This window comes from Streptopelia decaocto (genome assembly GCF_964273445.1).
Source record: "Streptopelia decaocto genome assembly, chromosome: 24".
NCBI classification, from domain to species: Eukaryota; Metazoa; Chordata; class Aves; order Columbiformes; family Columbidae; genus Streptopelia; species Streptopelia decaocto.
This window is the reverse complement of record NC_138679.1, coordinates 2524932-2550425: the sequence shown is the minus strand read 5'-3', so window position 1 is coordinate 2550425 and position 25494 is coordinate 2524932. Positions and strand designations below refer to the sequence as shown.

Sequence of the window (25494 nt, the reverse complement as noted above, 5' to 3'; positions counted from 1 at the left end):
CACACATATATATATATATATAAAGACGCGGAAAAAACAAAACAAAACAACCCAAAATAAAAGGAAAATAAAGAGAAATAAACCCAAAATGTGGCCCCGTGGGAGCGTCCTCGCTGGGTTCCGGCTCTCGTGCCCCCCCCGCCCCGGGATGACTAGAAGCTCTTGGTGTGTATATATATATATATATATATATATAGTTATAATTTGTAGAAAAAACACCATTTAAACCTATTTTTGCTACTCCCCCCCCCCCTTTAAAAAGCTCCGTCCTAATAAAACTTCTCATAATCAATCCAAAAATATATATAAATAGATATAACGCTACCCAGAGCTATAGAGATGGGGGGGTCTCTATGTGGTTCAATAGGCCTGGGGGGGAACACACCAAGTGTTGAAGGGGAATGGGGGGGGACATAAATCAGCCCTTTTGGTGCGAAGGTCAACCCCCCCCCCCCCCCGGTGGTGGTTTTGGGGTGACCCATCTTTCCGGCAGCGTGGGGGGGCGGGAGGAGGTGCCCCCCCCTAAATTCTGACCCCAAATGGGCATGAATGACCCCAAACTAACACACACCCCCCCCCCCCAACGCTACTTCCTCGCCCCCAACTCCGCAGCATCTTTGGCAACGCTTAATCACAACCTGAATTCAACGTTAATTAACGCCGCTAACGAGCCGACCTGAGGCTGAGCTGGGGGGGGGGGTGGGAAGGGGGTTTAAGGCTGAAAATGGGGACAAACTGGGGGGGTTTGGGTTGGTGCTTCGAAGTCTATTGTCCTTAGTGCAAACACCAACTTGTGCTGGGGGGGGGACACGGGGACACGGTGGGTTTGGGACCCCCCGGGGGCGGGAATCCTGAGACTAATTCAAGCTGTTTTGTGCCATTTTAGCAATTCTCCCCCCCCCTTTATTATTTTTTTAATTATTTTTATTCTTTTTCCCCTCCCCCTTCCCCCCCTCCCCCCATTTTCATCATTTCCCCCCATTTTCCCTCTTCTTCTCCTCCCCCCCCCCCAGTTTTATCATCCCCCCAACACCAAAAGGGCCCATTTAACCCCCAAATAACCCCCAAATTTTGCGCTGGGGGGGTAAAAAGCAGCAGCGAGGAGCTTTTTTTTTGGGGGGGGGGGAACCAACCATAAACCCAAACTAGAAAACAGAAGATACCACAACTCGATGCCAATAAAGAACCTCAATAAGTGTCTATTTACAAACCCACACGAATTTGGGGTGTTTTGGGGGGGTTTTGCATACGCCGAAGGGCCGGTGATGGGATGGGGGGGTCAATATGGGGGTCCCCCCCCCATAATTCAACCCCCCGATTCGGGGGGGGGGGTGGGAGCGGCTCAAAACCATCCACAAATTAATCATAATAATATAATGATAATCAAAGGGTGCGAGGAGCAAACACAAACCCAAGGCCGAACCCTCATGATTTCTGCCCCAAAATTCAAGCTTTTCATCTCTATTTTACACATTTTTCATCGATTTTTGTTGCTAATCGCTGAAGTGCAACCACCCCGAGGGTTTGGCGCCGGGGGGGGGGGGCATTAATTAATCAGCATTAATTAATCACCATCGCTCCTCCCACCGACACCTTTATCCCTCCACGCAGCACCACTTGGATTCTGCCTTTTGTCTTTAAAACCTTTGTCTTTTTTTTGTGTGTTTTTTTGTTTTTTAATATATATATATATATACACATTATTTTTCTTACAAAAATAAATTTCGGCTTTTTTTTTTTAATTTTTCTTTAATCTTTAATAATATTTCTTTATCTCTCGGTAGAAGTTTCGACTTGTAAACACCTTTTTGCTCTTTAAGTTAAGATAAAGTGATCTCCGAGTACCCGTTCCATCGCAAAGTGCTAAGACTTCTTTGTGGTTTATTTTCTTGTATTTATTATTATTTTTTGTGGCGTTTTTTTCTTTTTTTAATCGTATTTATATATTTTTTTTATTAATTTTTATTGCTTTTTATGCTGCATTAAATAAAACACCCCCCCCCCCCAAACACACTCCCCTCTCACTCCCTCTCCAAATCACATTCGGCCCAACCTGCTGTTGCTTCCGAAGTGAAAAACACCGAAAGGAACCCGAAATAAATCAGAATTAAAATTAAAAAAACCAAACAAAAAAGGAGAGAATCTAAAAAGTGCTTTTTGAAAATAAAAAGGGCTTAAAATCTTTTTTTTTTTTTATATATATATATATTTTTTGTTTTTTAGGTTTAAAAATGTGCATTTAAAAAACAGGTGACCAGCTGAAAGGTGCCTCTTCTTATCCTCTTACATACCCGCCTCTAGAGCCATAGAGCATCTATATATATATATACATATATATATATATATATACTTCTTTTGGGAATGGGGCTGGGGGGGCCCCAAAAAAGGCCTCCTGGCCCTTTAAGGGAGGCCTCAAATAACCTTTTTGCAAAGGAATTGGCCATTTTTTAGGTGCTTTTTTTTGGGGTGGGAACCTGGTGGCCAAAATACACTTGGGGTGGGGGGGGGGATTGGGTATGACCCACATCCCCCCCCCCCTCAAATTATTGGGATGGACACACCAACGGACGTGGGGATGGACGGACCCTTGCTGGGGGAGTGACCCCAAATGGGGGTGTCCCCAAATGGGGTATCTCAGCTGGGGTGTCCACAAAGGGGGTGTCCCCAAGTGGGGTGACCCCAAATGGGGTGTTCCCAAGTGGGGTGTCCCCAAATGGGGCATCCCCAGATGGGGTATCCACAGATGTTCCCAAATGGGGTAATAGGGGTGTCCCCAAATGGGGTGTCCCAAATGGGGTGTTCTCAAATGGGGTGTCCACAAATAGGGTGTCCCCAAATGGGGCATCCCCAGATGGGGTGTCCATAGATGGGGTGTTCCCAAATGGGGTAACAGGGGTGTCCCCAGATGGGGTGTCCACAAATAGGGTGTTCCCAGATGGGGTGTCCCCAAATAGGGGTGTCCCCAGCTGGGGGGTCCGACACCCGCTGCCAACAGCAACATCCTGCTTGTCCGCTCACATGATTTTCCTGTTGTATTTTAGGCAATTTTAGGCAATTTCAGGCCGTTTCCCGCACCGGTCGCTGCCGCCGGCTCCTCCCCGGGGCTGGTGGGACGGACTCACCCCCAAACCCCTGACCCCCCCAAACCTCCCGGGAGGCGCCGCCTGGGCCGGGCCGCAGCTCCACCCCCAAACCCAGCCATTTCACCCCAAAAAGCCGCCACCTTACCCTCCCCAAAGCACCGGGGGGGCGCCGCGCTCCCCAGGCCCCGCGTGCCGCCCCCCCCCAGCCCTTCCGCTCCTACCACTTGGTTCTTTTTCTTATATTTTTTCCTTTTTTTTTTTTTTTTTTCCTTAAATAGATCTCTCTCTGAAATATTTTTTGATTTAACGTGTGTTTGGACACAAAATAAAGCTTTGGATTTACATGGAAGCTCTTTTCCATGCCACAGAGCCACTTTCCATCCCCACCCCGCGCTTCCAAGCATCCGCCTTTCCAACAGAAGGTCCTTGGCTACTGAGGGATCCTGGGGAGCCCTCTTACCATGGGAAGATTGGAAACATTATATATATATATATATATATATCCTTTTTTTTTTTTTTTCTATTTTTTCTTTTTTTTTTAAAAAGGGAGAGAAACATCTTTAAAGAGAAAAATCGGAGGAAAAGTACTAACTAGATTTCGTGACGCTTTGTTTTTTTTTTTTGGTTTAGGAGAGTCCTTGCGTGTTACCCTCAGCCGACCCTCCTGCTACATTCAATCCTGACTCTTCATTGTTAGAATTCTCCTCAAAGTGCTGCTGCTCCTCGCCGTTCCTCTGCGGGGTGTCCTCTGATTCTTGGCTCTCCCCCCCGGCTTGAAAACTTCCATCCTCGGCGCTACCCGTCGGGGTGCTGGGCAACCCCCCGGCATCTCTCACCCGGGGTTTTCGGCCCCTCCGCGAGGGAATCCCGTTGCATCCATCTTTTTTAAGGTGCCTGTGCAAGTGGTCGGAGCGGACGAAAGTCTTGAAGCAGCTGTCGCACTGGTAGGGCCGCAGGCCGGTGTGGACGCGCATGTGGTTCTTCAAGTCGTAGTTGTGGGCGAAGGCGGCGCCGCATTGCTGGCACAGGTACGGCTTCTCCCCGGTGTGCTTCCGCATGTGCACCTTCAGCTTGTCCTGCCTGCGAGAGAGGGACACGGGGACAGTCACACTGCGGGGCTGCTGCCGGTCCCGCGCGCGGCGCGGGGGGGGACGGACGGTGCGGGGCTGAGCGTCGGTCGGTACGGGGCTGAGCATCGGCACGGGTCAAACGTCACCCGGTATGGGGCTGAGCGTCCATACAGGGTCAAACGTCACCTGTTACGGGGCTGAGTGTCCATACAGGGTCAAACATCACCTGGTACGGGACTGAGTGTCCATACGGGGTCAAATATTGCCTGGTATGGGGCTGAGCGTGCATATGGGGTCAAACATCACCTGGTACAGGGCTGAGCATCCATACGGGGTCAAACATCACCTGGCATGGCGCTGAGCGTCCATACAGCGTCAAACATCACCTGGTATGGGGCTGAGCGTCTATACAGGGTCAAACATCACCTGGTATGGGGCTGAGCGTCCATACAGGGTCAAACATCACCTGCTATGGGGCTGAGCATCCACACGGGGTCAAATATCGCCCGGTACAGGGCTGAACATCCCTACAGGGTCAAACATCACCTGGTATGAGGCTGAGTGTCCATACAGAGTCAGATATCGCCTGGTACGGGGCTGAGCATCCCTATAGGGTCAAACATCACCTGGTATGGGGCTGAGCGTCCATACAGGGTCAAATATCACCCTGTACTGGGCTGAGTGTCCATACGAGGTCAAATATTGCCCGGTACAGGGCTGAGCATCCCTACAGGGTCCAATATTGGCCGGTATGGGGCTGAGCATCCGTACGGGATCGAACATCAGCTGGTACGGGGCTCAGCATTTGTATGGGGTCAAACAACACCTGGTACAGGGCCGAGCATCATCCAGCACCGTGCTGAGCACCGGCACAGGGCTGAGCAGCACCCAGAACGGGATCAAACATCACCCAGTACAAAGCTGAACACTGGTGTGGGGCTGAGCATTGGTGTGGGGCTGAACACTGGTGTGAGGCTGAGCATCGGTGTGGGGCTGAGCACCGCCCAGTGTGGGGCTGAGCATCGGTGTGGGGCTGAGCACCGCCCAGTGTGGGGCTGAGCATCGGTGTGGGGCTGAGCACCGCCCAGTGTGGGGCTGAGCATCGGTGTGGGGCTGAGCACCGCCCAGTGTGGGGCTGAGCATCGGTGTGGGGCTGAGCGTGGGCACAGGGTTAAGCCGACGCGGCCGCGCTCTCCAGAGCCGGGAAGGGCAGTCGCAGCGGCTGGGCCGGGGGCCAACGGGGCCACGTGAACCACAACGTCTCGCTGCTTCCTGGATGAAAAACCTCGGGCCCGAAGCGCGTGGTGGGGACAAGGGGACCCAGCCCCATCCCGCTCCGCAGTCCCCTGCAGAAAAGGCAGCTCGGAACCACTTCTGTCAGCACCAGGGCCCAAAACGTCCCAAACCTCCAGGGTTCAGAACACCAAGGACGTGTCCGCTTCTCATTTTAACGCAGCTCGCAAAGGGGCAGGGACGGTGTGTCTTGCTTAAAACGTGGTGCGCAGCGGCACACCGAAACAGCTTTTAAAAATTAAATTATAATTTAGAAAATATTTCTAATTTTTATTTGAAAAAGAAACAAATCACCCTGCCTTTGTTTCAGCGGATGGTGAGGGCACGGCGGGCGCTCCTCCCCCTGCCAACGCGGAGGCACCAGGAAGCAAAGGGAGCAAAAAGCGACGTTAACTGACGGGCTGCGGTCCCACCCGGCACGGGGGCGGCAGCAAAACAGCCCTGCAAAACAGTCCCGCAAAACAGCCCCAGCTTGTCCCCCCGCCCTGCCCCACGTCCTCCTCCTCAAGGACTGAGTGTCCCACAGCCCCACGTCCTCCTCCAAGGGCAGGGACTGAGTGTCCCACAGCCCCACGTCCTCCTCAAGAGCAGGACTGAGTGTCCCACAGCCCCACGTCCTCCTCCAGGGCAGGACTGAGCGTCCCACAGCGTCCCCAGCCTACCGCGATACGTGGCATTCAGAATTTATTGTCAAGAAATGCGCTGTCATCCCCTGGGATGAGGATGGGAAGGAGAGAACGGAGAAGGAATGCAAAAGATTCATAAAACTGGGAGGAAAACAGGGATAATGGAGAGCTTGGTCAGGTTGGCACCCATTTGAAATTGGGGGCCGCTGAGATAAGGCTCTGAGCACAGCCTGGGGGTCGGGGAGGAGGAAGAAAACAGCTCGGTGACACCCCTGCCAAAAACAGCCCAGGGCAGGTGAGACATGGGCTGGGAGCTGGAGGGAGATGGGGCCAGGACACCCCTGGACTGGGACACCTCCTGGACCAGGACACCCCTGGACCGGGACACAGGCAGAGGGAGCTGGAAACCAGCTGGGATTTGGGGCAGCAGCCTCGAGGGAGGTTTTGGGGCTGCGGTTGCGTGGCGAGCCGTGCCATGGGGCACAGTGAGGCCGAGCACGGCTCCTGGCCCCGGGCGGGCTCCTCCGCACCCAAACGCTGCGGGGAGGAAGAAGAAGAGGGATGTATTTTGGTTGGAAAATAGCAGGGGCCCTGGTGTGTTTATAGGGGCTGGGATAAGGACGGAGCTTCCACCCTGTTCTCTGCGGTGCCAGAGCGCAGGGCCCATCCAAAACCCACCAAGATGGAGGAGCGAGGAGGTGGCGCTGCCACCACGGCCACCAGGGCTTGTTTCCGCATCCTCCGGCTCCAACCACACGAGGACCTTGGACCGGCCGGTGCAGCGGGCGGATCGTGCGCAGGGCTGGGTGCTGGGGAGCGGGCAGGGCTGGCATCCTGCCCCCGCCGTTATCTGCGCCGCTCGGCTCGCAGCGCGGGGCTGGGTGGGGACGGGGGAGGACGGGGCCGTCCGCCCGGGTCCCAGCGCCACCTGCCACGTCTGCAGTGGGGAGCGCCCAGGGAACCCCCACGGGAGGATTTCAGGGGGTTCCCCGGCCCAGCGGCCACGCAGCCCCTCGGCAGGGCCGAGCTGGGACCCCCGCCCCGCTGGGCCATCGTGGAGCCCAGCGAGAGGAGGCGGCGCGGGGACACGTGGACCAGAGCGAACCGGAGGAGTCCAAACAATATCCCCTTTCTTCAGCGGAGGAACCCTGATTAGAAACAGCAGCGAGGCGAACGCCCCCAGGGAGCCGAACTGAGGCACCGATCACTGTTTGTGTGTTTTTCGGGGTGCCCATCACGGGTCACTGAGAGAGGACACGAGTGACGTGGGGTTCAGCCTCTTCCCAACCCAACTACAGCCACTCCAGTTGCCCCACGGAGCCGTTTTTAAATGACTCTCCAACATGCGCCTCAACCTCGAGCTCCTCGGCCATGATGGAAACACCAAGGGCTTCAGCTCCATATCATCAACCACGTTATTTGGTCTCTATAGAAGCCCAGGTCTGGCCAGGCTTCCAGCAGAGCTCAGCAATTCAGGACACCAGGACGGTGTGGCACTGGATATCGAGCTATCTCAAGAGTCAGACCCCCAAATTGCTCATCTCTCTGGAAAACTCTGGCCTTCACATCCAACTCGCCTGTTAGGATGGAAATTAGGCAAGATAAAATCGCACAAGACCGGCCCCTGGGGAAAGGCAAGAGCCGGTTTTGTGTGCCGATCCCCTCTCCTCCGGCATCCGCCCGCTCCTCACCTGGTGAATCGGACTTGGCAGATATTGCACTCGTAGGGCTTCTCCCCGGTGTGGGTGCGGATGTGGCGCGGCAGCTTGCCGGCCCCCTGGATCACCTTCTCGCAGATGGGGCACTTCTGGAATGCTTTTGCCCTGATCTTCTTCTCCACTTTCTGGGACCAGGACGGATAGGTGTCACTCTCGTTCGAACTGCCGAAATATTTCAAGTAATAATCCATGACCCCATCGTCATCCTTCCGCTCGTCCTCCCCGAGCTGTTGTCTCCCCACGGAATTGATCATCTGCTGCAGCAGGGCGCTGGCGGCCAAGCCGTCCGCCTCCCGCGCGTCATCCTCCGTCTCCGCTCCAGCGGGAACAAAACTGGGGGAGTCACCAGCTTCTTGCTGGTCCAGAGACCCCCCCGGGGTCCCCTCCTCTTCTCCCGGCGTGGGCAAGTTACGGGCGCTGTAATGTCCGTTCTGAGAGGGCGAGAACAAGGAGCCAGGAGGCGCCTCCTCCTCCTCTCTGTCCAGCCACATGCCTTGGTTGCTGTCAGGATCACAGTCATTGGCCTTTGGTCTTTCGCTTGTTGGGGCTTGCGAGTAGAACTCTACGCCATTGCAGTCCGGCTCCTCCTCCTCCTCCGGGCCTCGGAAGTTCAGTCTCTGAAGGTCTCTCAACTCTGGGTTGGTCCACGGGAAGCTGCCTTGGTGGCCATTGACAGGGTTGCTCTGGAAGAACTCCAGGTACTCTTTTGCTCTGAGATGGTTCCTTTGATCAATTTGATCTACTGTATCCATCTGGTCATTTTTGGCCAGAATCTTCCTCTCCAGGAGATCCGTGCAAACATCCCGCACCGCCGGGATCTCCAGCAGTGTGGCGGCGTTGAGGATGTCGTTGACGTTCGAAGTGCTGACGGTCAGGGTCGCGGTGTAAGCGAACTCCAGCAGAGCCGACAAGGCGTCCGCACTCACAAAGTCTATCTCATACACGTTTTGCTGGTCCACCACTAACCCTGAGGTGAAGAGCTTCTTGAAGTACTGGCTGCAGGCGGCCAGGACGGAGCGGTGGGTGGGGAACTCCTGGCCTTCCACCAAGATGACCACGTCGCACAACAGCCCGTTGTTTCTCTGCTCATTCAAACTGCTGAGGATGTCGCTGCTGTGGTCGGGGAAGGGGATCCCTATGGGGCCGTCCACGCCACCCGCCATCTTCGACGCAAAAGGCTGCGGGAGAAGAAGAAAACAAAAGCGCGGTGAGTCAGGGAGGCTTCGTCTGCATCGCGGAGGCGGACGTCCCAGCGCGGAGCATGGCACCAGCCACCGGCTCGCACGTCCTCCCTGGAGCGCCACGTCCTGCCTGGTGTCCCCATCAGCAGGTGGGGACGTTCCCCTCTTACCTTTATTGGGGAAGGAGGAGAAACGCAGCCCAGGCGCTCGGGATAAGAGCTGAATGAGCGCAGAGCTGGGGCAGGGCTCACAAGCCTCGGCAAGGACTGGGCTTAACAGAGCCAGGCAGCACCTGGACCACGCTGGCCTGGCTTGAGCCTCACCAGAGGACCCCAGCCCACCTGCCCAGCGCCTCCGCTCGCTCCGCATCGCTCCCCATGTGCTACACGGCAGAAACGGGTCCACTTGACTTTAAAACCATCCTCTGTTCAAAGGCTGGAACAGCCCAAGCAAAGCGAGCTGCTCACAACACACCCCGTTTGCAGGAGGGGGCACCGGGGCCAAACACCCCCCCAGGCCCAGCCTCTGGTCCCCAAAACTGGGAATAACATCTCCATCCTCTGTGTCTCAAGCAGCAAAGCCCTCTACTCCTTGCCACAGCGATGCTGTCCGCCTATAAATCGATCTATTCCTCCCCGCGCCCCAAGCACGAGGATCCTCGGGGCCAACACAACCTGCGGTACGTCCACACGCAAATAATTTGATTCATAAAAATACCTCGGCACAAGCCTAAGTAGCAAAGTCCCCGGTTTACAGGTGGGGAAACTGAGGCCCGGCAGGAAGCGGCCGAGCCCACGCGAGGGGGACACGGTGAGTCAGGAGCGTCCAGAACGCGGTAATTACACAGGAAACGACTCCCGGCCCCGCGTCCCGCGCGGGAGCTCACAACCAGGGTGCAAAACAACACTCGCTTCCCAACACACCCCCCGTGCTGGGCCTGCTGGCAGATTTATCTGGAGTTGGCCATATTTTCTGATTTTTTTTAAAGATTTATTAATCCAGCGGGGGCAAACAAGGAATTTCTGCACCGTTTTTAGCCAAAGGAAACACAGGAAAAGGTAGTTCTGAGGTGGTGAAATGCCAAACTGAAGCAAAGCCCTCGATATTCAACACAAGTATAAACCAGCATTAAGCTCACGTGTAAATGTGCTGGGGGTGAGGGGAGGACCGGAGGAGCGGGGCAGGTCCCGCGCTAAAGCCGAGCCTAAAGCCGGGCTGCTGCTCCGGAGCGGGACTCAAACCCTCTATTTCATGGGGTTTTTAAATAAAAGGAGAGCAAAGAGCCATTTGGTGGCTGAGCGCAGCCTGGGGAGCGGGAAAGCTGGGTCCAGGCGTCCTTGGGCAAGGTCTCTGCATCCACAAGGGGTCCAGGGACCCCCCAACCGCAGGGTTACAACCGCGGTGGCCTTTGGTGCTATAGCACTTGCCCTGTTCCCACCAGGGCAGCCCCAAACCCCCCCAAAATTTGAGCTACCACAGCACATCCCTCCCCAAAAAAACAGGTCTGATACAAGACCTTCCAGCCCGGCAAACGACACTAAAGCCTTTCCCCCCGCACCTAAATTATAAATTTTCGGAAGCGCCTGCCACCCCCAAAGAGAATTTGAGCTGCATGAAGCATTTTGAAATCTCCTGGGCAGCCGAGCTCTGTCACCCACACAACCCGGCTGTGCCGGGGACCGGGGACAATGGGCCGGACAGTGTGGGAACGGCTGCGGGGTCACGGGGCCGCCCGGCTGGCGTGGACGCGGCACCACCCCGCGGCTCATTCTCCTCGCACAACACGGCCTTTGTGTCCACGGGCACGGCGGCCGAGAGCATCGGGGGCTGCCCCCCAAGTGCCCCCACGGACCAGGGGGCTCCCTCCCCGAGCGCGGCCACCCAGCGCTTCAAAATCACCCCCCGTGTGCTTTGCGGGGGGTGAACAGCCAGGGTGTTAAACCTGCGCAGAGCTGGGGTTGGTAATGAGATGGAACCTTCCGGCTTTACAGGTTGAAGAAAGAAGAACTAAAATCCAACAGGACACGCAACACCGGGCGGGTGGGTCGGGTGAAATCCGCTCGGGAAGGAGCTCCTGACAGCCAGGTGACAAGTGACAACAGCCACTGGCCAGCGAGTCCCCTCCTTGGCAAGGACGAGGTCTGAACGGGCCACCAAGGGGGAGCTGCGGCCACTGACCTAAATATCCCTGGCAGCTCTTTTCTCTCCCTGCACCCCAAAGGGCGTTTCGGGCTGCTGGTCCCAGCCCGCGCGTCTCGGCAGGGCCGCACAACGCCACGTTTCACCCCAAAGCGCCTGTGTTGGAGAAGCGAGGAAATGGGTCTCGCAGTGTGACCGAGGGGGCACCGTCAACTTAAAATACGGCCCATCTGAAAGAGAGAGTTCGCAACAATAGCAGAGCTCTCAAATTTATTTACAAACCTATTTACAAAGCTGGCGGAACACGGCACACGTCCCTAACTGCTCGGTTCACTCCGCTCCGCGTTTCCAAAGATACTGAAGTGCTGGAGCGGGTCCAGAGAAGAGCAACAAGACTGGGGAAGGGACTTGAACACAAGCCCTATGGGGAGAGGCTGAGGGAGCTGGGCTTGTTTAGTCTGGAGAAGAGGAGGCTTAGAGCTGAGCTCAGCACTCTCTAGAACTACCTGAAGGGCAGTTCTAGCCAGGTGGGGATTGGGCTCTTCTCCCAGGCATCAGCAACAGGACAAGGGGCCATGGGCTTCAACTCTGCCAGGGGAAATTGAGGCTGGAGATTAGAAAGCAATTCTGTGCAGAGAGGGTGGTCAGGATTGGAATGGCTGCCCAGGGAGGGGCTGGACTCACCGGCCCTGGAGGTTTTGAAACTGAGATTGGCCATGGCACTTAGTGCCATGATCTAGTCAATGGACTGGAGCTGGACCAAGGCTTGGACTGGATGAGCTCTGAGGGCTTTTCCAACCCAGTCCATTCTGTGAACACAAGCGAGCTTTGGCTTTCCCCAGGTCCCACACAAAACCAGCCCAATTCCACACAGGAAAAATGACTTGGTTTTGGTGTAAGTGCTGCCGAACACACGTTCACCTCCCCGAGATGCTGCTCGCAGCAACCCCGGCTGCTCTGCATCCAACTGGTTTTGCACCACGGCAACTGCAGTTTGACGCTGCTCCTCAGAACTAGAAGGTTATTTTCTGAAGCTCAAGTTCTCAACCCGCTCCTTTCAGACCTACCAGACGAACTGCAAAAAGAGCAGAACAGAGTGTGAAGCGAACAACCGAAAGCCCTGAGCTTGCACTTCGCTCCCCTCCCGCCCGGCCCCAGCGCCTTCCTCCAGGAGCGCTGGAATTGGATATTTACATTCAAATGAGACGACCACATTAAGATGGGATCGCAACCCAAAGTGCTGACAAAACACCGCTTAATTACTAGTTTTCCACCCAACCTCGGTGTTCGGCGTTCTCTTCTTGTGCTTCTTTGCATCGCTTTAAAATTTTCGCTGGGCAAACAGAGGAAACCGAGCAGCTTGGGAGGGCTTGGAATTATACGGTATCAGGTGGAAAAGCTCGGTCACAGGGAATGTTCTCAATGTGCTCTTCACCTGGAAAAGATCCCAAATCTCCTGACCAAGACCAGGCTCCAGCAGCACCCACCACAAGCTTGAGCAACATCACGGACCCGCTTCGGGGACAAAAAGCCCATTATTAGCGCCTTTTCCAGCCAGCACCAGGCAAAACGGCTTCAGGGCAGCGACACCATCCACACAACGAGGTTTCCCGGGAACAACCACATTCTGGGCTACGGAACATGGTTGTTTGGCCTCTTGCAGGTGGAGGTACCCAAGGAATGAGGATGAAAAGTTGCTCTGCGTAATTTCTTTAACGAAATTGCTTTCTAATCTCCAGCCTCAATTTCCCCTGGCAGAGTTGAAGCCCATGGCCCCTTGTCCTATTGCTGATGCCTGGGAGAAGAGCCCAACCCCCACCTGGCTAGAACTGCCCTTCAGGTAGTTCTAGAGAGTGCTGAGCTCAGCTCTAAGCCTCCTCTTCTCCAGACTAAACAAGCCCAGCTCCCTCAGCCAGGGTGGGCTTTGTGTGCTAGAGAAGAATTATTAAAATAATGTTGTTATATTAAAAAGAAGTCAGTGTTTTGCTTGCCCAAGGCCCAAACGTTACCGCAGTCCTTGCTCACCCCCTATGGACAGCTCACCCCAGTTCTAGTCACACAAAACAACCCCTTGTCTCTACATTTTGGGAGCGATCGTGCCAGTCGCCCCCTTCCCTTCTTCCAGCCGCAGGGCCGCGTCTGCTCGGCCGGAGCCCTCGGGGTAACCCAGCGGCTGCGCCGACACCGCGCGGCGCCGGCACCGCGGGACGAGCCCCGGCAGGTCCCGCTCTGCCCGGGATCCACCCGAAACTCTGCGGAGGCCTCGGGAAACACAGCTCGCACGCAGCCGGCTGGGAAGATGGTGGGCAGGAGGAAATGAAGGGAAGTGTTTTGCCTGCTTGGGAAAACAATATATATTTAAAAATCGCTATTTCAACCATTCTACGGCGCTATTCAAACCCAGCTCCTGACAGGAACGTGCTGGCGGCGGTTTAGCGCCGAACTATCGGAATGACGTGGACCTGCAAAACGGATGCGTGTCTATGAAAGGGAGACCCCCACATCAAGAGGAGCAAACTGTGTTGCATTAAAAATTAAGCTAAAAGTACGCTGTTTTTCTTTAAATAAATCTGAATTTTCCATAGCGCAACAGAGATAGATCTTTTGTGTTTAGCAGGTAATTGAGCCATCGGCGGCAAAAAGAGCGAATTCAAGCTTTCTTATATCTTGACTGGACATCACATTGGGGGTAAAGCACCAGAGGACACGCACGGCATGACCAAGATCATGCAGCTATTGAAGTGAGGAGATCAGAGCAGAAGGAGCACCCTGTGGCCACTTGTTGGACAATATGGCTCTGTTTTCTGCCCAAAAACCCCCTCCAGCCCCTGACACATCCCCAGCTCAGGGCACCGGCTCTGGGAAGCTCTGGGGCTGTTACCGCAGCTCTGATCGCCGGATTCACAACGCGAAGGGTCATCTAAGGAACGAGACCGACCACATCACAGGGATTCGGTCGGCTCCCACAACGGTTATTCGCATCCTCCCAAAGATCGGAGCTTTCCAAGCATCCCGCTTCAGGATCTGAAATTTAACAACGGAGACGCTACGATACCCGGCAGGGCAGCCCCAGCTCTTCCATCGCAGCAACCGCCCCTCGGTTCAGCCCAACCCGCCGAACCCGCAGCACTATCAGGTAAGCAAAGCAGCGGGGCCGCGCTCCCGTGGCCAGGTCTGACCTGCCGGGGAGGTTTGCCGCTCCCTACTGTCTAGAAATATAAGCCCGGGCGGCGTAGGAAGCTCCAGCAATGAGCCAACCCTTGTTCTAGGCCTGTTTCATACCCATCATACAGGGATATCTACCCAAAAACCCGCAGGGCCGTCAACCGCCAATCCTTCAGCATCTTCAAAGAGCCAAAGCGCTTTATAAGCCGTTTATCGACAGGGATGAAATACCCCAAACACCGCAGAAACAACCATCTCCGGGGCAGGACGCGCGACGATCGAGCGGCAGAGACAGACAGGAAAGGAGAATCCACATCCTGCTACCGCTGCCAAGGGAACGGCGGGAGGAAGAGTAGCTGGTAATTGCTCCCGTCGAATTTTGGACGGAGCGCTGGCATCCAACACCCCCCGGACCCTCAATGAGCATCATGGGAACCTGCATGACCACAAGTAATAAAGAACCTCGAATTTCCTGTGTATCAAGAAAACAATGATAATAATCCCGTCCCACGGCAGAGCGGCTCTGAGGGAGCAGCGGTGCCAAGCGCTGGTTTTGCCGCAGTCCCCTCGTCTCCTCTCCTGGGCCTGGATCTGCAGAGCCAGGGGACAAGGACAACGTCCCCGCTCGGGAACGGCTGCACCCTGCGCTCATCCAGGAGCCCGCGCGGCTCTGGTGCGTTTCGGCAGAACATCCAAACCGGGCTGGAAGAGCCTCGTTGAAGAATCAGTCTGGAGAAGTCTCAAGCCCACATTACCCCAGCGTTTCAGCCCGGGTATGGAACTGGGGTACGGAGGGATGGTGACCACCAGGCCTCTCGTCGCGGTGACACATCGCCTGGACAAACAGGTTCTGGGGGTAATTCAGCAATCTCCCTCCTACCTCAAGCCATTTCTAATCCTTCCAGTATTCAAAGCTGCCCCTAGCACTGTGTCAGCAGCGGAAGGAGCCAAGGAGAACTTCACCAAGACACCTCGGTGCTGGGACATCAACCACTCGTGCCAAGGCAGAACCAGAGCAAGAGCAATCGGAACCAGGACCCCAAACCCTGCTGGGAGCAGTGGGCTGTAAAACAGGAGAAGAGATGGTGTGACCAGGATGGAGCAGGGAGATAATGACGACCCAGGTGGAGCTGGACTCCGTGGTGCTGCTAATGAGATACAGAGGTCTGGGATTCCTCTTCGTGCCAGAGGGAATCACCAGGGATGCTGCTCCAGAGCACACCTGGAAGAAAAGGGCTTGTTGCACTCTGCGTCTCCCAGGACAAGGTCTGTTGCTTTATCACAGAATCACAGAACGGTTTGTGTTGAAGGGACCATCCCAGCTCATCCAGTGCCACAAGCAGGGACATCTTCACCAGCTCAGGTTGCTCAGGCCCCGTCCAGCCTGGCCTGGGGTGTCTCCAGGGATGGTTCATCCACCACCTCTCTGGCCAACCTGGGCCAGGCTCTCACCACCCTCAGGGCAACAATTCCTTCCTCGTGTCCAGCCTGAATCTCCCTCCTTCAGTTTAAAACCATCACCCCTTGTCCTATCCCAACAGGCCCTGCTCAAAAGTCTGTCCCCATCTTTCTTAGCTAACTTCTATGACTAAGAAAACAGACAAGGGACAACCAAACATCACTGCAGATCCCTCCTGATGTCTGGGACTGGGATGGCTTTTCCTTCCAGGGCACAGCACATGGGAAGTTTGGTTTCCTCTGTAGCACCAGTGACCAGCAAAAGCCAGAACTGGCTGGGAGCCCGGCAGCCACAGGGCCCGCGCACACCTGCTGTCCCACGGCCAGCACCGCGGGCCCCTCCACATCGGTCACGGCACAGCCAAAAGCAGCAGCCACGGCCCAACCCGCCACCCCCCCAAAACCACCCGCACCGAGCAACACGCGCCCCGTTCCAGCAATGACAGCGAGAACCGGGAGGTACTGAAACTCCTCCCATGTTGCAAGGTGAGCTTGAACTGGTTACTCCACCCAGACCTCCGTGCCAATTTTCTCCTTTGTCATCAGAGACCGTATTTAATCCAGCAGGAATGCGCCTTGGTTCAAGTCCGTGTAGTCACGGACCCAAGGGCAGCGCGTGTCCCTTGAACTTCGGTGTGCGCAGGGGTCTCATTTCAGGCTACCAGCCCCTCCTCACCGGCACCATCGCTCTGCCTCCGAGTTTCTCAACGTGACGGTTCCGAGTCCACGGCACCAGGTCTGCGTGCAGGGTAACGGCTTCCAGCTACCGTGAACTCCTTGGCAATGAGAAATGAGCCCCCACCAAGCTGCCCAGCGCCCCTCAGGCCCTGCTGCACACCCACCTCTGCTGGGTGCCAGTCGCCCCCGCAGCCCTGAGCCGGCCGAAAACAGCCAGGCCCGGCTTACTTGTGTTAATGGAAGCTGCTTGTTTTGCTGCCGAAACAAACCCTCCCAAAGCCGAGCCCTGGTGCGCCCGCAGCCCTCGGACAGGTTTGCTCCCGCTTTGCTCCGTTCAGCCGTGGGTTTGCAGGGTCTTCGGGAGGTCCTGCGGGACACCAAGCCCTTGCTATCCAGCCCCTAGCCCTAACAAAATCTTTTGGAAAGCCTCAGAAGTTACAAACAAGGGGTGAAAAAAGCCCACAAAACATGAAACCGTGTGTTTCTCTCCTGGCTAAAGGACCAACCCTGGCCTAGGAGCGCGGTGTATGGACAGGGAAGGTTTTCTCAACTCAAAAGCCCCATAAGGCTGGAGGCACTGAGACCCACGCAGAAATAAGCTGACAGTATTTCAAAAAGACAACACGGCCCCTTCACTAAAGGGAGCGACTGAAGACTCGTCACAAAGATGCGAAGCCATCACCAGAATGAACCCAGCGCTCTGCTGCGGGGACACCGGCACATCCCAGCTGCTCAAGGCTGGATGAAACCGAGACGTTCTACGGGTCCCGTTTTCATCCTCGTCCTGCTCAGAGACCAGGCATGAGCACAGAGCAGCAAGAGCTCAGACCCCGCGCTCCCCGCTCCACACAGACGCCCAAGTCACCGCCGGCATTTTTGCTGCGAAAGGCCGACAGCACCTGCCCCTCCACAACACGTCCCCCTCCCCCTGGCACAGCTTCTCTCCATCTCCTAAACCGAGAGAACAAGAACTGCCCAAATCCCAAACCCCCCCATTCCCACGGCGCCCGGCCACCCCTTGCACGCCCAGCTCGAATCAAACCCCAAAATCACCCCGTCCCTCTCCCCTGCAGCCACGTCGCGGGTTCCCCTTCGCCTGACGCTCCCTCTCCGCTCGCCTGCCTCCAGCCTCCCATGTCAGAGCTCCAGAATTTACCCAATTGCCTCAAACAGCACCTGGAAGACCAGTCGCCTTTTACACACCAGGAAGGGGGGCATAAAAAAACAGAGAATAAGATTGGAGTTTACTGACAAAGCAGAGCGTACCGGGCAGGGCAGTCCCTTATGTAATTCCTAGTTTGGGGATAAACACACGGCTCGGCTCGGCGTGCTCGGCTCGCCGTTCTCGACTCCACGCGACGTGCGAAAGCGAATCTGGAGGGCGAGCATGCCCCACGCTTCATCCCCGGCAACGCCGGCCGGCCGCGGAGCTCCCGTCCTCCCCTCCGCGGCGCACGGCGAGGGGCAGGAACGCTGAACCGGCACCACGTGTGCTCTGCCTGTCGGGGCAAGAGGTTCCGAGAAACTAGAGAGCAGCAACCTGTAGCTACAAGCCTACCTTCGGCGTTTGCCCGGCTCGGCGTTGAGCAGGCACTCGAGCAAACAACAGGGGGGAAAAAAGATCTACTTGCTGGTTTCCAGTTTGCCAGTGGGAAATAAGTAGGTGCACGAACCAGGAAGGAAATAGAGAGCACAACTGCAGATGAACGGCGGGCAAGAGGGAGTTAAAACGCAGCGCTGGGACACTCCGAGCATCCTCTGCTGTGACAAAAAGCAGGGCAGCGGTGCTGCCCGGGTCAGGCAAACTGCAGGGGGGCAAAGCCGGGGAGAAATGGTCCCTTCACAGGTAAAGAAACCACCCAGCGAGCGTTCCTGTCCCGGCCCCGGCGCCCCGGGAGGGCACACGGATCTGAAGAGATCGGTGAGGAGCATCTGAGACAGCGAGGCCGTCAGCAGGAAGATCCGGCTCCCGACAGCCGGGCCGGACGCATTTTTTAAGGGGTCGGCGAAGCAACGGTGTCAGAAATCTGCCGATTGCCAGGGGATCTGCGGCTCATCTCACCGACGTGGCCTTGGCTCCCACCTGCAGCCGCGGGGCAGCCTGCACCCGGTTCCAGTTTCTCACACCTTGTCGCATTAAGAGAAGAAGCCGATCCCTATAGTTTCCTTCCACCCGCTGCCCGACGGCGCGCAGGAAGATTTACAGACCCCTCGGACAGCCGGGGGGAAGCAGCCCCACCGCAATTTGAGGCACAAAATGACTTTTGCTCCATTGAAGCTGCGTCCGGACTCTGCTACAGGAGCCGGCAACGCCACCGGGGAGCGGCTTGGAAACTGAAACTATGCGCAGGGGGAAGATGATACGGGCAGGGGAGCTGGGCGAGAAACAATCGGCCCTGGATACACGCGGAGGATCCCGCCGCCCGTCTGACCTCGTTTGCTCCCGCTCCGACGTCCCCCCGAGCTGCTCCGGCGCCGGCGGGATGCGCCGGGCGCAGGTACCGGGACAGACACGTGGACACGGCGACCGGGAGGCAGCGCCGAACACAAACACGCGCCCGCTCGGATCAAAGGGTCACGGGACCGGGTACAAATGTGTCTCTTCATCCAAGAGACTGCCCGTCTTTCTCCTTTTCCCCGAGTTTTGCTCCTCAAAAGGTTTTTTAATTACAGATTGAAACCGGTCTCATCAAATTTGAGGTTAAGGCTGGTTGAGAGCACAGTTAAGAGAAACTATTTATTGCTTTGACTATGCAAGATAACGAGCAGGATTCTAATTGTTCGCCACAGAAGTTTTCTCTTTCAATAAACGTAGCACCCTGACACTGGGAAAAAACCCTCAAGTGTCAGTTTTAATCAAGATTAAACCACAGTTCTCAAGCACTTAGGCTCTGTCTCAAAAGCAGACCAGGGATGTCACAGGCCCCCAAATTTTTAGGTTGGATACCTGTGGGGACTTGACTCTCCAGAATTAAAACCCAGTGCTTGGGCAGCAATTTATCTGCCAAACGAGGTCTCGAGTACGATGGGCAGCGCAACCAAAGCAGCGCAGCGCCCTGATACGAGCGTTCGTTCCTTCCCCGATTTGCATCCCGTGCCGACATCCAGATTCCCAGGCCAGGAAAACAACCGTCATTTTCAATTCCGCATTAAAAGTCACAAAACACAAGACAAACCCACCGCACTCACTGTGCCAAATTAATTCCGCCCAGCACCTCTCCAAAGCCGAGCTCCTTGTTAAGCCCGCGGTGTGGCTAAAGATCATCGGACCTGCTACCACAATGCAACGAGATGCATACGTGACCATAAAATACATTAAAATAAACATATAAAGGCGTAAGGAGAGTTGCAGACCAGCAGAGAATGAAGAACGACTTCCATTCACCAACAGGTTTATTAAGAGCTCATGCCTTGCAAAACCCTCCCCTGAGTTACTAACGCAATTAAAGCTCGGTGGAAAAATCCCACCATCTCACCCATGTTTGGGTTGTGCCTCTTCACTCCCTCCTTCCCCAGAACAAGCCTAAACAGGGGCCAGAATGAATATTAAACAAGAATGGCTCCTCTCTAATAAACTGCTCAGTTTCTCTCTGTCTCTCCTCTTTTTCTTTTAAAGTTGTTTGAATACAACATCTCCAGCAAACCATCAGAATTAAACCACCCTGTCTCTTCCCAATCGGCCTCCAGAAGTGCCCACATACCACGATCTCCAACCAGGACTGGGAGAAACATTCAGAAATAAAACATTTCCTCGAAAAAATAAATATAAATAAACAACAAAAATCACAACCAAAAAACCAAACACCACTTTTGAAAATGACGGGATGACCTTTTAGCTCTGCTGCAACACTGCACACAACTCCAGCCCTCATTAGGTTGTAAATTCTTCCAGGTCTTCTCTACCCATGCCTATAAAGCGCTTATTATATAAGTCATGGTTTCGATAGCCAAGGCAATTAAGAGGGTGACACGGCTGATCGGGACGTCGGAGCGGCAGCGCACTCTTACCAGAGTCCTCGAGCACAGAGAAACTCTTGCTGCTCAACCCCCTGCGAGCGAGAGGGTCTCGAGGAGCTGAGGCCATGGGGGAACCAGCCGAGGTACCAGCGCTCACAGCGGCTGCCGTTCCACAACAGGAACTGTCGTTTTCAGCAAACACCGGGATTTAAAAGCTCAGGTGAGAGGAAGCCCCAGGTGCCGGCTCCACCGAGGGCTTTTCACCTTCTGCTGAAACAAACTCCAGCAGCGACCGGCTCGCTCCGCTCAGGCCACGGGCACCGGCGCGATCTGCCCGTGACTTTGCCACCTGCGCCCAGCCAAGCTGGCGATAACCTTCAGCTCTGCCTCAGGGCACCTGGAAACTCAACTCCAGACCCGCCGCCTCGAACTCAAGAGCACTGAGATGAAGACGGTGAAGCCAAGGAAACGTCACAACCCCGGCCAAACGGAGAGGCCTCCCCTGCGCTGCCAGGCGGGGATGCTGCCCCTCATGTCACCCTCACGCTGCGCAGCTCCAGCGGCGGGGAGAGCGGCTTATCCTGCTGGATCTCCCAGGGCAGCCCTGTGCTCCAGGGCCCCAACCCCCGGGGGGGATTATCGCTGCGAACCGCCGCTGCCCGGCCGCCCTCTCCCCCCGCCGCCAACGGGGGTGGGTGCGGAGCCGGCCGGGGGGAGATAAGGAAGGGGTTGGCCAAAAAAAAAAACCAATAAAAACAAACCCACAGAAGGAAGGCAGCGGCAGGCGGCGGGGCCGGGCGGGAGGGCCCCCCGGGGGGACGACCTTGGGGTGCTCGGGGACAGGCGGGGGGGCCCGGCGGAGAAGGGACGCGCGGAGCGGCCCAGCCCGGCGCCCCCGCTCGTTGTCGGCCCCGCCGCGGCCGGGCTGGCAGGACACACGCCCCAGGGGACCCCACCCAGCAGCCGGGCCCCCCCCTCGCCGGGCCGGGCCGCCCCCCCGCGGGCCGCTGGCGGCGGGGCCCACAGGGAGCCTTGGCCGGGCGCCACGACCCCACCCCTTCCCCCGGGCGGGCCGCCGCCAATGGAGGCCGGGCGGGGGAGGGGGCGGGGGGCGCCCAGCCGAGGTCCCGGCCCCGCGGCCGCCGCCCGGGCTCTGTCGGGCAGGGCAGGCCGGGGCTGCGGGCGGGACGGGGCCGAGGCCGGGCGGGGGGCGCGGGCCCGGCCGGGGAGGCAGCGCAGGCCCCGCCGCGCCTGTCCCCGGCCACCCCACACCCCGCGCGCCGCCCGCCATTGGGCCGGGCGGCGGCGGGCGGGCGCGCGGGGCGGAGGGGCGCGCCCCGATTGGCCCCGCCCGCTGCCCATCAACACGCCTCCCACTCGCCGCGCACGCCGGGGCCGCCGGGAAGCGTAGTCCGCGCGCTCCCTCGCACCTGCGGGGCGGCGCGGCCGCCGGACTACAACTCCCAGGAGCCCCCGCGCCGAGCCCCCCCCACCCCCCCGCCCCGCAGGGCCCTTCCCCCCCTCCGCGACCCCCCCAGCCCGGCCCGGCCAAGTACAACGTATGCAGGCGGGGGGGGGAGCGGGGGGTGGGGGGGCAACTGCCCCGGCACGACCCGGCCCCCCCCGGCCCGCGGACCCCCCCGACCCCCCTCCTCGCACCACTCCCCCCCCTCCCAGCTCCAGGGCTGCCCCCGGGCCGGGGGGATCGGGCCTCCATTCCCCCCCCCATGCCCGACCCCCGCCCGCCACCACCGCCCCCCCCCGCGCCCCCCCGTACCGGGCGGGGGCTGAGCGGTCCGAGCGAGCGGAGCGGGCCGCGCCGTGCCGAGCCGGGCCGGGCCGAGCCGTGCGGGCGGGCGGAGCAGGCTCTGGCCGCCCCGCGGGAGCTGCTCGCCGAGGCCCGTATGCGGCTCCTTCCTGCTCCGGCCGGGGCCGCCCCGCTCTTAAAGGGGCCGCGCGCCGCCCCCCCTCCCCCCGCCCGCCCCCCCCGCACCCGCCGCCCCGGGCGCAGCCGCCCGCTCGGGGTGGGGGGGGGGAGGGGGGAGCCCCCCGTAGCGCGCGGCCTCGCGCGTGGGCAGTGCGGGGGGGCCGTGAGGAGCCCCCCAGCCCCCCCCCCCCCCCCCCGCGTGGGCCGCGCCGCGCGCCGCTGTCACCCGTGTCACCGGCCCGGCCCGCGCGGGGCCCGCGGGACAGCGGCCTGGGTCACCGCGCCGCGTGCCGCCCCCAGACCCACCCCTGTCCCCACACGCGCGTTTCCCCCCATAAGGCACCTCCCCGCACCCTTGACCCCCCCGTGTCACCCCACCGGGCACCTCCCCTGTCACCCCCCACCAAGTGCCACCTTCTCACCCCCCCAGACCCACCCGTGTCCCCCCACCACCACCATATGTCACCCCATAAAGCACCTCCCTGCACCCCTGGCCCCCCCCGTGTCACCCCACAGGGCACGACCCCACAGCCACCTGTGTCACCCCCCACGTGTCACCCAGGGCACCTCTCTGTGCCTTCAGCCCCACATATCACCCCTTCCCTTGCCACCTCCCCGTGTCCCTCAGGATCCCCCCACTGTCCCCTGACCCCCCCCCCACTGGGAAGGGGACACAGAGCAGCTCAGCCCAAGGTCAGTGTGAGCTGGGAGCCGGCCTGGCAGGGACAGGGGACAGGGGACAGGACAAACCAGCTGGAGCCACCCCCTCCAGGCTGCCCCGAGGTGGGGGACAACAAGGGTGGCCCCCACCCACAACCAGAGCACTGGGTCTCTCAATAGATCCCCATCATTACGCTCCAGAGTGAACGGCTCCTCCCGGTCGCCGGGTTTATCCACGCGGAACACGGGCTGCCGTGGGACACCCGCCCGGCCAGGGCTTGGGGAAGATTTGGAATTAATCATAATTTTTTAAAATATTAATTAAAGAGAAAGGAAGAAAACACTGATCAACAGCCCCCCCCGAGGCTCCCGGGGGCCTCTGCCCCGGCACCCCCGGGATTTCCCCATTTCTCCCCTTTTTTACCTTAAATAACCCCGCTCAGCTGCTCACAGCGGCACCGAGGGCTCTACCCCCCTTTGCCCGCGTCCCCACTGCCCCCCTCCCGCTGGGGGGTGCCCGGGGGGTTTCTGTGGAGGTTTGGGATCCTTAACCCCTCTCCACAAGTGGGGAAACTGAGGCAGTGCAGGGGAAACTTGGCTGCAAACAGGGATGGGGGGAGCCCTGAGCCCAAACACCCCGTGGGGGGGCAGGCAGGGAGGGGTGCAGCGGGGACCCCCCCGGCCTGCACCGGGCCAGGCTGTGCCACGCGCCCGCAGCTGCTTTCGTTTTCCCCGCTGCGGTCGGGGGCCCACCCAGAGCCCCCCCGCCCAGAAATGAAGCCCCAGGGGGGCCCCCACAAAACCCCTCTCCACCCTGGGGCCACCCCACACCCACTCACACTCATGTCAGGGGGCAGGCAGACAGGACCCCAAACCCCAATTTGTCCCACAAAAGATGCAGGGGGGGGAGTTCCCCTTCCCCTAGCCCTGGCCAGACCCCCCCCTTCCTCCCTGCACCCACAAAACCCCCACCGAAATCCCCAGCCAATATCACCCACCTCTCCCATGGGTGCAGCGAGTTCATCTCGGTCTCCGCAGGACGGCCCAGACCCCCGGGGGACCCTAAAACATCACGAGAAGCAAAACCTGGACCCCCCCAAACTGCCACCAAGGGACCGTCGCATCAGAGACCCCACGGTGGGGACAGCACCAAGAGGGGCGCCCTCGCTGCCCCCCCGAGCCCAACTTCACCTCTCCCTGCTTCTTTTCACCCCGAATATTTAAAAGCTGCTAATGTTTCACCCAGAATGATGCCAGGTCCCCTGGGGCAGCATTTGGGGTGTCACACCATCCGCAGACCCCGCACCCCAAAATAATCCCGTTATCGCCACCGGCGCATCCGGCACCGCGTCCCCAAGCGCCGGTGACGTCGCTCCCGCTGGGGTCCCGGCTCTGCGGGGGTTAAAGCCACTTGTGGTATAACCAAGAAGAGAAAAGGCCTGTAAATGTAAAGTGCCGTTTATTTCTTTAAATCCATGATGAAAATATCTTGTTTTTAAGAAAAACAAACAAAAAGTCGCACCAACAAAACGCCCCCTTCGCTTTCTCCGCAAACCAGCACCAAAACCCAGTGAAAATACCCCAAAGCTTTACGAACTCTCGCCTTCCCCACCTCACACTTCAATTAAGAGGCAAAACCATCATTACAAGCCCCCCCGCAGCTCCAAGGTGCCTTGGCTGGGCACGAGACCCCCCCCAAAATCTGGGGTCTCACCCCCCAGGTTGGCCTTGGGGGTCCCGAGTGGGGCAGCAGCTCCGTGCTTTGCTGGGGAGGGGGAAAGAAAAGGGTCCGAGGGGTTTGGGGGGACCAAGTGACAGGGTTTGCTTTTGGGGGCCTGTCACGGTGGGACTCGAGCGGAGGGGGTGACAACTGCCAGCCCAACGGTGCTAAAAAACAGCCTGAAAAGAAGGAAAACACACCAAAAATGTCCCACCGAGCTTCCAAACGCCACCTCATTTTGGGGGCTGGGGATGGCATGGGGGGAGCAGGGGAGAGAGTCACCCCAAAATACGCCCCAGTGGTGGACAATGAGGTGATAACAGGGTCTGCAAGGAGGGGATGGGACAGGGAGGGACAATGTGGGTGTCGCTGGGTGGGTTCACCCCCCCCAGGTCCCAGCGAGGGGAGCGGGGCCTCCCACAGGGACCACAGACACGCGTGGGTTGGCGAAAGGGAGAACCCTGAGCCTGGGGGGTGTCACCCTTCCCCGTCCCCAGGAGATGGTGGGGACAGGACAGGGACCCCACTCGTGGGCCATGGTTGTCGCCCCTCAGCACCAGAGGGGCCTGGGGAAGCACAAACTCATGTTCTGCCCTCACCTCGGCACCCAAAGGTGCAGCCACGGATCCCCGGTCCCGCTTGGGGACCCACAGTCTCGGGGACCCACTCGAGGACCCCCCCGCAGCTCCCACCCGCTCCCTGAGCGCTTGGCCTGCGCCCCACAGACCCAGACCCCTCACAACCGCCCACCGGGGGGGGGAACAGGCGTTCAAACAACCGCTCGAGGAGAACGCAAAGAAAACACCGTTCCCTTCTCCA

The 25494-nt window shown here is 58.1% G+C and overlaps 1 protein-coding gene across 3 annotated transcripts; it reads right to left on the bottom strand.

The window, feature by feature from the left end:
- Nucleotides 1–1452: 1452 nt before the first annotated feature.
- Nucleotides 1453–24229, bottom strand: ZBTB7A (zinc finger and BTB domain containing 7A). 3 transcript variants are annotated; one of them, XM_082072261.1, is made up of 4 exons: nt 24147–24229; nt 23954–24017; nt 7764–8968; nt 1453–4163 (listed from the first exon to the last, which is right to left on the bottom strand). In XM_082072261.1, the coding sequence occupies exons 2-4, from the start codon at nt 23960–23962 to the stop codon at nt 3710–3712; spliced, it is 1668 nt and encodes a 555-aa protein (XP_081928387.1). In that variant the 5' UTR covers nt 23963–24017; nt 24147–24229; the 3' UTR covers nt 1453–3709. The 3 variants fall into 3 exon arrangements, with proteins under 3 accessions (XP_081928387.1, XP_081928388.1, XP_081928389.1); XM_082072262.1 differs by lacking the exons at nt 23954–24017; nt 24147–24229 and adding an exon at nt 22146–22286; XM_082072263.1 differs by lacking the exons at nt 23954–24017; nt 24147–24229 and adding an exon at nt 20420–20926.
- Between the last annotated feature and the right edge of the window lie 1265 nt (nt 24230–25494).